The sequence below is a fragment of the Pezoporus flaviventris genome, unplaced genomic scaffold (genome assembly GCF_033815535.1).
Source record: "Pezoporus flaviventris isolate CSIRO_AGI_PZ_B2104156 unplaced genomic scaffold, CSIRO_AGI_Pfla_v1 ptg000012l, whole genome shotgun sequence".
In the NCBI taxonomy this organism is placed as follows: Eukaryota; Metazoa; Chordata; class Aves; order Psittaciformes; family Psittacidae; genus Pezoporus; species Pezoporus flaviventris.
In genome coordinates, this window is record NW_026892560.1 from 282,255 (window position 1) to 295,990 (window position 13,736).

Sequence of the window (13,736 nt, forward strand, 5' to 3'; positions counted from 1 at the left end):
ACGGCCTCAAGCTGCACCAGGGCAGGTTTAGATGGAGCTGAGGACCACCATGAGGGGCTGGCATGCTTCTGTGACACTGGATTTATTCTATAACAAGGATTGTTTCCTACCCTGTTCAGGGTTTGGGAATAGTAGCTGTGTCCACCCTGGGGCTTGGGAGCGGACTGGGTGTTTTTCTATGGTCCCACAGCCATATAGGACTGTGATTTTCCTTCTCCCTTCCTCTCCCAGGGCACTCACCTCTTCCTCCCATCCATCTCTTCCCTTTTGCAGCCAGAATTACCAAATCGGGTGGTAAAGATTAAAACCACTCCTGAAACCATCCTGTGCAAGAAAGAAGCATTTAGAACTCTAAATCCTCCAATCCCCTTATTCCAATTAGGATCCTTTCTCTTACAGACCTGGGAGTGATGCTAGAAAATGACTCCAATGTGCTCTCAGGAGACAGCAGCATCTTGATCAGCTCCTTGATGTGGGGAAGACTCACCTGTAAATGTACAAGAGAAAATCCCCACCACACACATGGACTCACACACACACAGGTTAAGGAAGGAAAAAAAAGAATGGGGGAGGTAGAAGTTCCTGAACACTCCCTAAGCTGATTAAAGGGTATTTTACGTAGGAAGGATTTAGCCATTCAGTTCCTGGCACCATCTGACCTCAATAAACTCCTGTGTCATCAACAGGGGCCACCACTGGATGGGGTCACAGCCTGTGCCTGGGCTCCTCAAAGCTCAGTGCACCTAGACAGACTTGTGACAGCATTGCTGGATGCGTGTGTGCTGGATGTGGTGGTCCTTCCCCACCTTTCTCAGCCTGTGTTGACCCTGTGCACTTAGCTTTGAGGCCACAGACCTCAACGAGAGCAATGCAGAGGCTGTAGGAACAGTTTGGGATGTGCGTTTTGGCTAACCAGGGTGTCTCCATGAAGAAGAGCAGTCCCAGCAGAGCCTGAGTTGCTGCAGTAACACAGCTGGGGTCCGGACTGTGGACAAGCTGGCAAGAGATGCTGCCTGGGATGGGTTGCTCTGGATAAACAGCATCCCCAAAGGCTGGATGGGCTTTCCTGGTCCAGGCAGGAGCAACAGTGTCTACATGACATTTATATCCAGTAAAGCTCTGTGGAGGTGGGGTCTGACTGCATCCACACAGCTCCTACAGCCAAAGTTTTTCTGCTCTCCTGTATTAGCTTCTTTGCAGTGTGAAGGGGAATTTCTCCCCTTCAAACCCCAGAATGACCCCCTCGAGCTCTGTGTGCTGGTTTTGAGACCCTGCCTGCATCCTTCCTGTGGTGTGGGGTCAGGATGTCCAGCTTTAGGATGAAACCTTCTCTTCTTCCAAAGGCAGTTCCTTCTGTCTTTTCCTCCAACGCAGACTCATGTGCTCTCCTTAAACACTGCCAGATTTGGGGCTAATACATTTAACATGGTTATAAGATGCTGTATTTCACACTGCAGGTTTGGTGACTCCCTCCCACTGTAAAGGGGAGAAAAAAGACCTTCTTCTCTGCTGTTCTTAGCTTTGATGCCTTTGGAATGGGTCAGCTTGTGTGCACTAGCCACTAAGTACCCTTTAATGCAGGGTCTTGCTGTCAGACTGGGGATGGCTGCTCTGTTTCATAACCTGTGCTCACTGCCATGCACAAGGGTGCTCCCAGCCAACAGTGTGGCTGCTGTGAATAGCCCTTGAACCTGGATTTACTTAATGCAGCTCCCCACAGGTCTCTCCACGTTGCGCATGTCAGTTGGTGTCAAGCCTAAGCAGAAGTGACTGCACAGAGATCCTGGTGGCTTTATACCTGGCAATGTCCTCAGGGCAGCTCATGTCCTGCTCAGGAGTGGCCTCAAAGCTTACAGACCCCTTCTCCCTTGGCTGTGTGTCCCTGTCCCCTTCAAGAAGTGTGGATAGAATAGAATCATAGAATAGTCAGGGTTGGAAAGGACCTTAAGATCATCCAGTTCCAACCCCCTGCCATGGGCAGGGACACCTCACACTAAACCATGGCACCCAAGGCTCTGTCCAACCTGGTCTTGAACACTGCCAGGGATGGAGCATTCACAACCTCCCTGGGCAACCCATTCCAGTGCCTCAGCACCCTCACAGGAAAGAATTTCCTCCTTAGATCCAATCTAAACTTCCCCTGTTTCAGTTTGAACCCGTTACCCCTTGTCCTGTCACTGCAGTCCCTAATGAAGAGTCCCTCCCCAGCATCCCTATAGGCCCCCTTCAGATACTGGAAGCTGCTCTGAGGTCTCCCTGCAGCCTTCTCTTCTCCAGGCTGAACAGCCCCAACTTCCTCACCCTGTCTTCATACAGGAGGTGCTCCAGCCCCTGAGCATCCTCGTGGCCTCCTCTGGACTTGTTCCAACAGTTCCATGTCCTTTTTATGTTGAGGACCCCAGAACTGCACACAATGCTCCAGGTGAGGTCTCACGAGAGCAGAGCAGAGGGGCAGGATCACCTCCTTGGACCTGCTGGTCACGCTGCTTTGGATGCAGCCCAGGACACGGTTGGTTTCTGGGCTGTGAGCTCACACTGAAGCCGGCTCATGTTCATTTTCTCATCAACCAGCACCCCCAAGTCCTTCTCCTTGGGCTGCTCTGAATTTCTTCGCTGCCCAACCTGTAGCTGGGCCTGGGATTGCTCTGACCCCAGGTGTAGGACCTTGCACTTGGCATGGTGATGCACGGCCTCAGTGCTCCTTAATGCCACCTCTTTGGTGCACTTTGCTATATACCCTCTCAAAAGGTGTTATGTCCCCTGAACAGGTAAGTCACTGGCAGTTGGTGCCAAGGATGTGACTTTTTGCAGCTTTGGGTGTTACAACTGTGCAAGGATCAGGGATCAGATGAGGGCAGTGATGTCGATTTCCCTTGTTCTCAGTCAATGATGGGGAGTTTTCCTCTGCAATGATGCTGCACAGAGATGATGGGTTAGATGACAGTGATAGATGGATGATTTAATCACACTTTATCTCTGTTGCATGCAGGCTGGGGAATCTCCTGTCTTAATGCTCACAAAATGGAGAAGGGGAAAAGCAAGGTGCAGATTCACAAGGCTCCATTCAGCTGACACTGTTAAGCAGTCCTGTTTATCACTCCTGCTTCCATCATGTCTCCTGATGGACATTTAATGTGAATTCTAGTTAAAGCACAGATGTCTCAGGACTGGGGATTTGCTTTGGGCTCCTGTTTATTCAGGTATAAATTTCAGCTTCCAAAAGTTTGGGGTTTCCTTTCATGGTCCGTAATTTCCTCATCAGGGAGCTCAGGAGCTGCATTAAGCTCGTGGCTGTCACCTGCATTGTGCTGCAGCAGTGCTGGGCACGGACACACAGTTTTCTATCCCACCACCTTTTCCCTCTCTGCTTGCTTGCTGCCAGGCAAACCCCGGTGTTTGGCACACCACGTTGCTTGGTTCATGTTCTTCCAGCCCCCCAGAAGCTTTTCCTGTCGTGTTACTCACGCTCTGCTGCCATCGTGGGGCCGCCTCTTCGTTGCAGCCTCTTCTGGATGCTCTTTCCCTATACCCGGTTAGATTCTCACAGCAAACTGAGTTTTCTCCAGGGGCTGGGGGCATTTCAGACCCATTGAGGTTCTCTGCAAAGGAAAGGACATCAAATGACTCATTTTTAGCTCCCTATATGTTATTTAGCCTTTTTTAATAGGCTTTTTTCCTCCTTGCCTTGTTCTTACATGTTTGGCCCTCTTTGTTACTTGTAGGTGTTTGGCAACAGCATGAACAAGCCCAGACTGAAGCTGCCATCACTGATGCAGCCAGAAAATATGAATGCAGGAAATAGGAAGATTTAGATGCAAAGAACAAAACCACAAGAATTTCAGATGTCACCAATGTCACCGGGGGCTCCCAAAGCAGGGCCTGGTCCCGAGAGGAATGGCAGCACAAAGGCAGCTGAGGAAACCAGTCCTTGCAGAAAGGAGCCAAAGATGCTTGGGAAATGCCTGGACTGACCTGCACTGTCTGAAGGAGGAGATGGGCTTCCCAGTCCCAGCGGTGGCTATGTCACCTCTCCATATTGCAGTCCTGGAATGGGACCTGGAATGTCCCTGCTGTTTCTTCCCCTCCCATCTGCAGGGGTCTGGCTGCAGCTTGCAGCCACAGGCAGTAGTGATGAGGCTTGGTGCTCAGCAGGGGGTGGGTGGCAGGGAAAATCAGATCCTTCCCAGCTTTCCAGCCATGGGGATGCCCTCTGCTTTTCTGAAGAAAACAAGGCAAGCAGACAAGAAGTGGTGTAGCGTAGCTCCTCTTTCTCCAGCTGGAAGATAAGAAGATTTATTTATAATCATTAATCCTTTCATGCTACTTTATACCACAGAAACAAGGAGAGAAAGGTCATAATCCTGTTTTCTCCCTCCATTTTCCTGCCACCTGCAACCAGCTCCAAACCCTGGGAAAAGCAGGGAATTTATTCCAGGTGTTTCCCATGCATGTATAAACATGCTTCTTTTCTTGAAGCTGTGATACAGCCCAGATGCGGCTGTGAAACCTCAACTTTGAGAAGGTGGTGTCCCAGCCCTCATCCCGCTGGTCAGACAGTGTTTGCCCTAAAACGTGACCCGGTGTTTAGGCAAATCCCAGTACACACATGCACTCCCCAACAGTTCCTGGCAGCTGCAAACAAAAGGCAAGCCAGGATTAAAAAGGAACGGCAGATTAAGCTGCTATCAAGAGGTAATTAAAGTCAGGAGGAGAGATAATGGTGACAATCATAATGAATCAATTCATACAGGGGTGTTTGCCCAAGGAATTACTGTCACTGGAGGCAGAAGCAGGAATTCTTGCCCATCAGCAGAACTGGGTTATTTGCTGTTAATCACAATTACTCGTATTCATATCTTTACCCAAATAATTGCTTCTGATAAGGGCTGCGCATTTATAGGGGGCCATGGAGAGGAGTGGGCCAGTGGAGCATCGGCGCAGTGAGACAGCAGAGAGCCCAGGGTGACCAAGGGGTGGTGAGTACCACGGTGTTGATGCAATCAGGCTGGCCCCATGGCCTTGTCCCCTCTTTCAGTTTTCAGGTGGTGGGTTTCAGGCCCCTGTGATGCTTTGCTGAGCCATTGCCATGAAGCTATCCATCTCTTGAACTGCAGTGCTGGTTATATGGAGGGTTTTTCTCCTCTGGAGCAACCAGAGGAAAGAACAGGGCCCAAAGAGCAGCAGGACCAGATGGCTTCCAGAAATAACGTGGTCTTTAGTTTTAGATGGAGTACAGCAGATGGGCAGGAGCAAGAAGGTGCTCAAATGGCTGTGTGCCAGCCTGTGTGGAAGCTCTCCTAGCAGTACGGCTCCTGCGGGGTGATGGAACCTCGATTCAGCAAAGCCTTTGGGTGCCATCTGACATTTCAACCCTGGGATTTGTCTGCTGGGAAGATCTGAGATGCTCCCTGGTCCCCGGCTGGCTTGGTGAACACTTCTCTCAGCTAAAGGTCCCAGCTAGCTATGGAGTTTGCATGTGTTGAAAGCCAGCATCACTGGGGAGGGCAATGAAAAGCTCCGAAGTAGCTTAGGAAGGTTTAAACAGCTCTACTGCGAGGACACTGAAGATCTACCTCCTTCCTGGGGTCTGACTGATTCAAACCCCAATGCAATACACTGCTGACACACAGGAGGAGTTCCTCCCCAGCAGCCATTGCTGCTCCTAGCAGCTTCAGCAAGCAAATGTGATCTGCACAAGGAAGACAAAGTAAGGGAAAAGGGAAGTTGATCCACTTGATCAGCAGCTAGGAAGGTTATGAAGAGAGAGGAAAGTCTGGGGTTTAAAATGGGCTCTTAAATGTGGTGCTCTAAGACAAATGTCAGCCCAGGGTTGGCCCAGGGAAAGCCAAACTGTAGTGGTGAGATCCTGGCTGGGGGGGCAAGGCTCAGACTCCAGGTTTCACCCCTGAAGGATGGTGTTCTCTGGTTTCAGTGGCTGTTCTCGGCTCTTGCTCATCCCTCAGCTGGGAAGCAGAGCTCTGGAGCCTGGCTTGTTTGGACTCCAATAAGAAACTTGGAAGTGTCCTTCTTGTTTTACTGATTCCACCCTCCCCAAAGCCAAGTCAGGCAGGAAAACACAACACTAGAGCATCACAAGTGTGTGTGAGATGAAGCTGATGGCTCCTTAATCATGCAAACCCTCTCACCTGTGTGCTCTGTGACCCCCCAGGAAGTATTTGTGCTGTGGCTTACAGCAAATAGAAAGGATAATAGAAATAGAAAGCCTCTTCTCATGCCTAGAGTAGTGAACATCCCAGGAGGGTGGCTAGAAACTGTTCAGGGAACTCTGACAGTTCTCTAATGCTGTTCTTACTGTCTAGTTTCAGACCGAAGTAAAACCAAAGTGGGAGGACTTTGGTTTGGGGTTAGCAAGTGCTATGTGAGGGTTTCCAGGACAGGCATAGAAGGGAAGGTTTGCTTCTGTGCAGGAGGAAGGCAGGAGTATTATACATTACAGATATGGCTCCTGAGTAATCCCTGGGGAAATGTGAGCACCCACAAAGGCACAGCCCCATCTCTGCAGGCATAGGGCTGCAAAAAGAGCCTGGAAATAAAAGGGAAAACCATGCAATGGCTTGTGAAGAACCAAATGGCCTCCCCTCCCCTCCCCTAATCAGGAGGTTCTGCTGCTACTGGAAATGTGGTTGTTTTTCTTCTCCCTCTTGAAAGATCAGAGCACAGGCAGATATTGGCACACACTGAGCTCTTCCTTTCCCCTGTGTGGACATGAACTTTTAGTTGGTACACGCCATTTGTTTTGGTCTGAAAAATCCCAAATAGGTTTCTCCTGAGCATCCTCCACGTATATCAATAACTGTGTGGGATGTGGGGGCTCTAAATCCTCTCCCTGAAGGCTCAGCTCTCAGGGACCTGTAGTAGAATGGGGTTTCCTCCATGGTGTTGTGCTGCTGGTGGATTAACTTGAGTGATACCTCCCTGTGTATTCACTACATGTTATACTGACTCACAGCAAGGCTCCGGCGCATCCATCATGTCACAGAGGCACCCTCAGACGTGTGCTCCAGGACTGCACGGTTGGGATGACAACTACCACCAGCTTCCAATGAGCTGACAACCTGAAAGATTGGAACTGTTCTTTTTTAGTATTTTAAATAATACAACTTTTCCTGGCAGGAATTTCTGCCTAATGTATAGTGGTGTTATTTACAGAGCCATGTGTGGCATGTGGCCTCTGCCAGACAGAGCATGGTTATTTTAAGGAGGTGATCCTGCCCCTTTCCTCTGCTGAGACCTCACCTGGAGCATTGTGTGCAGTTCTGGGGTCCTCAACATAAAAAGGACATGGAACTGTTGGAACAAGTCCAGAGGAGGCCACGAGGATGCTCAGGGGCTGGAGCACCTCCTGTATGGAGACAGGCTGAGAAAGTTGGGGCTGTTCAGCCTGGAGAAGAGAAGGCTGTGGGGAGACCTCAGAGCAGCTTCCAGTGTCTGAAGGGGGCCTATAGGGATGCTGGGGAGGGACTTTTCATTCGGGACTGCAGTGACAGGACAAGGGGTAACGGGTTCAAACTGAAACAGGGGAAGTTTAGATTGGATCTAAGGAGGAAATTCTTTCCTGTGAGGGTGCTGAGGCACTGGAATGGGTTGCCCAGGGAGGTTGTGAATGCTCCATCCCTGGCAGTGTTCAAGGCCAGGTTGGACAGAGCCTTGGGTGCCATGGTTTAGTGTGAGGTGTCCCTGCCCATGGCGGGGGGTTGGAATTGGATGATCTTAAGCTCCTTTCCACCCCTGACTATTCTATGATTCTGCTGCTCATAAAAGCTTGTGCTTTAATTCAGCAGAGAACATGGTTTCCCTGTCAACTGGTCTGTGCCAACTGATTATTCCTATGATTGTGCTATCACACTTCTCAGCATCTCTTCCATCCCGAGAGAGGTAAGCATTTCCTGTGCCTCTGCTTCCTTTTCTCCATGGCTTGTTGTTCAAAGAGCCTGTGAGCTATAAAGTCAGGCTTTTATCTTCCCTCCGCAACTTGCATCTGCTTGGATGTTGGGCATTTTCCTGCCTAAACTGATTTAGTTGAATGAGACAAATGTTGAGAACATTTTGTCTTGCTTGAGAACAGAAATATTGATCTGTTTGGGAGAGAAAATCAGGGCCCCAAACAGACCAAACTACAGTAGAAGAGACACTTTTGAGCCTGTTTTTGTGCCCGGTACTTACAAAGGCTGATAAAGGTGGAAGTTTCTGCTTCAAATAGCTTAATCCTATGAAAACATAACTAAAAATAGTCAGTTTTGTCAGCTCACCACTTTACAGTCCTACGTAAGACCTTGGCAGGGTTGTCCCTCCTCCCTCCTGTGCAGGGACACTTAAAGCACAGAGGACTAAAGGAGCTGGGCTGGAAGAGGACAGAGCTGAGGCTTCCCCCATGGCCACAACCAGGGCCTTTGAGCACTGCTTTTAATGCCTTGTCACTCAGTCATTGCCGGTGCTGGGCTTTGGTACCACCGCTGTTATCTACCTGTTCCGCAGCCAGGTATCTGGGTGTTTAATTTCTTACTTCTCCAGTCTCTTGTCCTGCTCTTTTGTGCTGAATCAGCATTAACCTCCCATTCCCATATCCTTATAGTAAGGTGATCACATCGGAAAGAAGGAAGTGCAGGTAGTTTCTGTGTGATGATGAACAAAGATGAGTTCCTATAAGATTTGCCTCTTTTTCTGTGTGAAGCTTTGCCAAATTCTTGGAACCCTGTTTCCTTGAGGGTACAGTTTAAATCTCATTCTCTCTGGTCCTAAAACCATTCCTTTTCACCATTCTTCCTCTGCTGACTTCCTCCCCAGGCCTGAGAGGCATGCTGATGGGCTCTTCCACAGCGAGCTCAGCAAGATGAATGGCAATGCCTTTGTGCAGCAGCTGATCAAGCACCTGATGGGCCTCAAGGAGAGGTAAGGACCAGCCAAAACCACCCTCCTGAGGGCTGGAAGTCTCCAGAGGGAGATGGGATCCCAGCAATGAGGGTGGTGTCCACAGGGATGAGCTGTCTCCAGCTCCAGAGCCAGCGTGAGTGCAGTCCTCATCCAGAAGATGCTCAAGATGAGGCAGGAGAGGAGAAGGGGAGGGATACAGGACACCTTGATGGTGGGAAGAGAGAAATTCCTATGTCTTGTGATGAGTCCCACATCACATGGCTGGGAGGAACAGGCGTTGTCCTGCATGTTCCCAGGTCCCAGAGGCACTCCGATGGACTCTTCACCAGTGAGTACAGCAAGATGAGAGGAAATGCTCAGGTCCAGAAATTCATCCAAAACCTGATGGGCCGCAAGCGCACGTAAGAGCTCTGCTTCCTGGGAATGGAAAGTGCTTGAGCCATGTTCCTAATCTCCATCTAAACCTGCCCTGGTGCAGCTTGAGGCCGTTTCCTCTTGTCCCATCCCTTGTTCCTTGGAGCAGAGCCCAGCCCCTCCTGGCTCCATCCTCCTCTCAGGCACTTGGAGGCAGCCATCAGGTCCCCCCTGAGCCTTCTCTTCTCCACACTGAACCCCCCAGGTCCCTCAGCCCTTCCCCATCACACTTGGGCTCCAGGCCCTGCTCCAGCTCCGTTCCCTTCTCTGGCCCTGCTCCAGCACCTCAAGGTCTCTCTTGTAGTGAGGAGCCCAGAGCTGAACACAGTCCCCATGTATGGCTCTGACTGCCAGACTGGGCAGATTTTAGACATAATCCTATATATATATGGCAAATATGGGGCCTTTCATCCAGCTGTCATACAGGCACACGAGCTCCCACTGAAGCCACGTATATGAACACATCACCAGTTATAATATGTGGGGCACTGTGACACACCCCACAGCTGCCTCTGCCCTTGATGCTGGTATGTTATGAAGGGTCAATATTGCCTCCAGAGGTTTCCTTCAAGCGCAGTCTTTTCTGCAGGGCACAGACAGCACATTGATTCCTTCCCATCCGTTCTGTGTGCTCTGATATTTCCTGTGGCATGCACCCCTAGCAAAGTCCTGGCAGATGCAGGAGAGTTTTCATTTCCAAGTGCTTGGAAAAGGTACATACATCCATGGGTGGAAGGACATGCCAGCCCTGGGTAATGAGGCAGAGAGCAAGAGCATATTAAAGCCTATCCCTTTGCCAGCCAGAAACCTGATTTGAAGAGGACACTTCCTTTTCCTCCTGCACAGCTCTGGTGACAGCAGGTTAATAGAGGCGGGACCATCAGTGGGGTGCTGTGGGGTGAACCTGCCTTCCATAGCAGGGCTGCTTTACAGCTGTGCTGCTTACACTGCATGGTCAAGTGTGAGGTGTCCCTGCCCATGGCAGGGCTTTGGAACTGGAGGTTCTTAAGGTACTTTCCAAGCCAAACCATTCTGTGATTCTATGATTAATGATTTTCTTTCTCTAAACCAGCCCTCCAGGCCCAGTCAACACATATGTGCAGGAGAGAGAAGACGAAAACAACTATGAGGAACTTTGCCTTCTGAGGCTCTACCAGAGCTTTTTAAACACCAGGTATGTGGGACAGGTTTGTCACTTCTATGGCCCTGCTCATCACAGCGTTAAGGCAGAAAGAAGACTTCTAGTAACTTGTAAATGCCCAGGTGTTGTCTCAAGCACAAATCTGATGTTAATGATCCAAAGGGTTCAGCTGATATCATAGAATGGTTTGGATTGGAAAGGACCTGAAGCTCATCTCCTTCCAATCCCCTGCCACGGGCAGGGACCCCTTCCACTGGAGCAGCTTGCTCCAAGCCCCTGTGTCCAACCTGGCCTTGAACACTGCCAGGGATGGGGCAGCCACAGCTTCTCTGGGCACCCTGTGCCAGCGCCTCAGCACCCTCACAGGAAAGAATTTCCTCCTTAGATCCAATCTAAACTTCCCCTGTTTCAGTTTGAACCCATTACCCCTTGTCCTATCGCTGCAGTCCCTGATGAAGAGTCCCTCCCCAGCATCCTTGTAGTCCCCTTCACACACTGGAAGCTGCTCTGAGGTCTCCCCGCAGCCTTCTCTTCTCCAGGCTGAGCAGCCCCAGTGTTCTCAGCCTATCTTCATACAGGAGGTGCTCCAGCCCCTGAGCATCCTCGTGGCCTCCTCTGGACTTGCTCCAACTAAAACAATATCTTTAAAACTATCCTCCAAAAGGGGAAAGATGGAAGATTTATTAAGTTGTTCAGATTTTAAAATCACTTCTGCCTCGTTGCCCATCACTTTGTGAGGCACTGTCTGAAGAACTGCCATTGCTGAATTGCAGCCCCCATCACACAGTTTGGTCCCTCCTGTCACTCTGCCCACAGCCACACTCCCAGGGGTGGGGGGTTTGCAGAGCTAGAGAAGCAAATGCTGTAGCTAATCTGCAAGGTGACATGTGGCTCTGTGCAACCTCAATTGATTTCCATGCCTAGTTTCATGGTAAACTCTATTTCTATGTGCCAAGCACACCCGGCACTCAGTTTTGCCTTCCCTAAAGCAAAGCTGTCATTGGGAGTTACAGTGCCATGTAAAAGTCAGTTATTAAAAATAATAATCCTAGGGAAATTAAATAGTATCTTTTTCTAATCATCCTGGATTGAAACAATTCTTCATCCCATTAGGAAACCTGATCTAGCAGTTAAAATGGAAAGCCTTCCCTACCCTGACTTCATTCAGCTATTGATTCAAACACTCACCTCAGGATGGGCTGTCCCAGCATCCGGACGTTGTCTCCTCCTAGTGACCAACCACTTTCAATGGGACATCTCACTGTGAAATCATTAAAATTAGGAGGAATAAGCTGGCCCTTAGTACCTCTTGTCCATGTTGCCCACAAAAATGGGGATGGGAACACCAACCTGTGCATTTGTGGGGTGTCTGGGTGCAGGCAACCACGATCAGGGTCCCTCTATCATATACCTGCCTTGTGTGGCCTTGTCACACCCCAGGCTGCCTGTGCCCCCAGAAATAACAAACTGCCACTCATCTGTTCCCTTCCAACAGCCACTCAGAGGATGATGCCAGGGAAGCTGCTGCAGTCACCAGCCAGTACATTTGCCCCATCTTTAAGCATCTGGCTGCAGACATGAAGGAAGACACAGAGAATTTCAACTGAAGGTGAAGGAAAAGAGACAGCCAAGGAGGCAGCTTTGCATGTATATAGCCTTGGAATAAACAGGGAAGCTACTGGTTTTGCTTAGGAAAAACCGTGGAGATCAGAAATAAATAATCTGGAAAGCAGCCAAATCCCAATAAAACCTCTCTGATTATGAGGAGTGTGATAGATGTGTGAAGTGTGAAGCGCTGTCAGTAGATGGAGCCTGAATGAAGCGCATCGCTTGCACTCTGTGGTAGCATCTGCCTGCTTCTGAAGTCAAATAAAGATTTGTCAGCTACACCTGTGCTTTGGCTGCTCTTTGGGAGACAGGCACAAGGGTTTGGTGTTGGGCCATTAGGAATGGGGGGTGTGAGGGAAGAGGTATTTTGCCAGGCTTTCCCCACATAAATCATGTTGGGATCAGCTGAAGTCTCTGGCCATACCTTCCATGGCTGGGAGTCAGGACTGCCCACAACCCAACCATACAAAGAAGCTAGTATCTCCATTTAGCAGAAATTAGAGTTTGCTGCAAAGGAATGTATAGAATCACAGGATGGTTTGGGTTGGAAAGGACTGTAAGATATCCAGTTCCAACCCCCTGCCGCAGGCAGGGGTGCCTCACACTGGAGCAGCTTGCTCCAAGCCCCTGTGTCCAACCTGGCCTTGAACACTGCCAGGGATGGGGCAGCCACAGCTTCTCTGGGCAAGCTGTGCCAGAACATCAGCACCCTCACAGGGAAGAACTGCCTTATATTTAACCTCATTTCCCCTGTTTCAGGTTAAACCCATCACCCCTTGTGCTATCACTACAGTCCCTGATGAACAGTCCTTCTCCAGCACCCTGTAGGCCCCCTTCAGATACTGGAAGCTGCTCTGAGGTCTCCAAGCAGCCTTCTCCTCTCCAGGCTGAACAGCCCCAATGTTCTCAGCCTGTCTCCATACGGGAGCTGCTCCAGCTCCTGAGCATCCTCGTGGTCTCCTCTGGACTTGTTCCAACAGCTCCATGAACTCCTTATGTTGAGGACACCAGAACTGCACCTGCAGTGCTGCAAGTGGGATCTCATGAGAGCAGAATAGAGCAGCAGGATCACCTCCCTCAGTCTGCTGCTTATGCTATGGGGGTGCAGCCCGGAATACAGGGGGGTTCTGAGCTCAAGCACACACTGAAGCTGGGTCATGTTCGGTTTCTCTGAACTGAGAAATGTACTGAGAGCTATTCAACATAGATACACAGAGATTTTGAAGAGCAGCTCTGAAATATGGCATCTTCAGCTGCCATCATGTGTGCCTATGGCAGAACTGCTCATCTGTCCTGCACCAGCAGTTTTCATCATTTGTGATGTACCTGACACCTCCAAAGAAGCCAGTTGCTCTCAAATGTTCATCTAAGCACCCATGCCCTTACTGTGATGCTGAAATGCTCTTCTCAAGGACCTTGACATTTATCTATTTTGGTCCATAGGAAAGAGACCTTTCAGAAGCAGTGTTGACAGCCTGTATTTTGTTAAGCCACTAATGACCACCTGGCTAAAATGCAGCATGTGAGACCCTTCTGAAATCAATGGGGATGTTAAAAGGAGCAGTGAGATCAGCTGCCTCCTCTCTCCTCTTACACCATGAGCAAGCTGAAAACAAGGGTGTATGTCCACTTCTTCCCTACTGCAGGAGGCTGGAGCATACAGGGAGCATCCCAAGAGTCA

General features: G+C 49.8%; 1 protein-coding gene across 2 annotated transcripts; it reads left to right on the top strand.

Moving 5' to 3' along the window:
• The first annotated feature begins 4,537 nt into the window (after positions 1–4,537).
• SCT (secretin) lies at positions 4,538–12,471 on the top strand. 2 transcript variants are annotated; one of them, XM_061450957.1, is made up of 6 exons: positions 4,538–4,976; positions 7,800–7,896; positions 8,806–8,910; positions 9,189–9,293; positions 10,379–10,480; positions 11,943–12,471. In XM_061450957.1, the coding sequence occupies exons 2-6, from the start codon at positions 7,808–7,810 to the stop codon at positions 12,052–12,054; spliced, it is 513 nt and encodes a 170-aa protein (XP_061306941.1). In that variant the 5' UTR covers positions 4,538–4,976; positions 7,800–7,807; the 3' UTR covers positions 12,055–12,471. The 2 variants fall into 2 exon arrangements, with proteins under 2 accessions (XP_061306941.1, XP_061306939.1); XM_061450955.1 differs by lacking the exon at positions 4,538–4,976 and having other exon boundaries at positions 7,807–9,293.
• Positions 12,472–13,736: the final 1,265 nt, after the last annotated feature.

Bases quoted from the DNA above. Each gene is read 5' to 3' on its own strand.
- SCT (XM_061450955.1), top strand. From the start codon at position 8,977: ATGAGGGTGGTGTCCACAGGGATGAGCTGTCTCCAGCTCCAGAGCCAG. The intron at 9,294-10,378 runs GTAAGAGCTCTG...TCTCTAAACCAG, and splicing joins CTGATGGGCCGCAAGCGCAC to CCCTCCAGGCCCAGTCAACA. The intron at 10,481-11,942 runs GTATGTGGGACA...CCCTTCCAACAG, and splicing joins CAGAGCTTTTTAAACACCAG to CCACTCAGAGGATGATGCCA.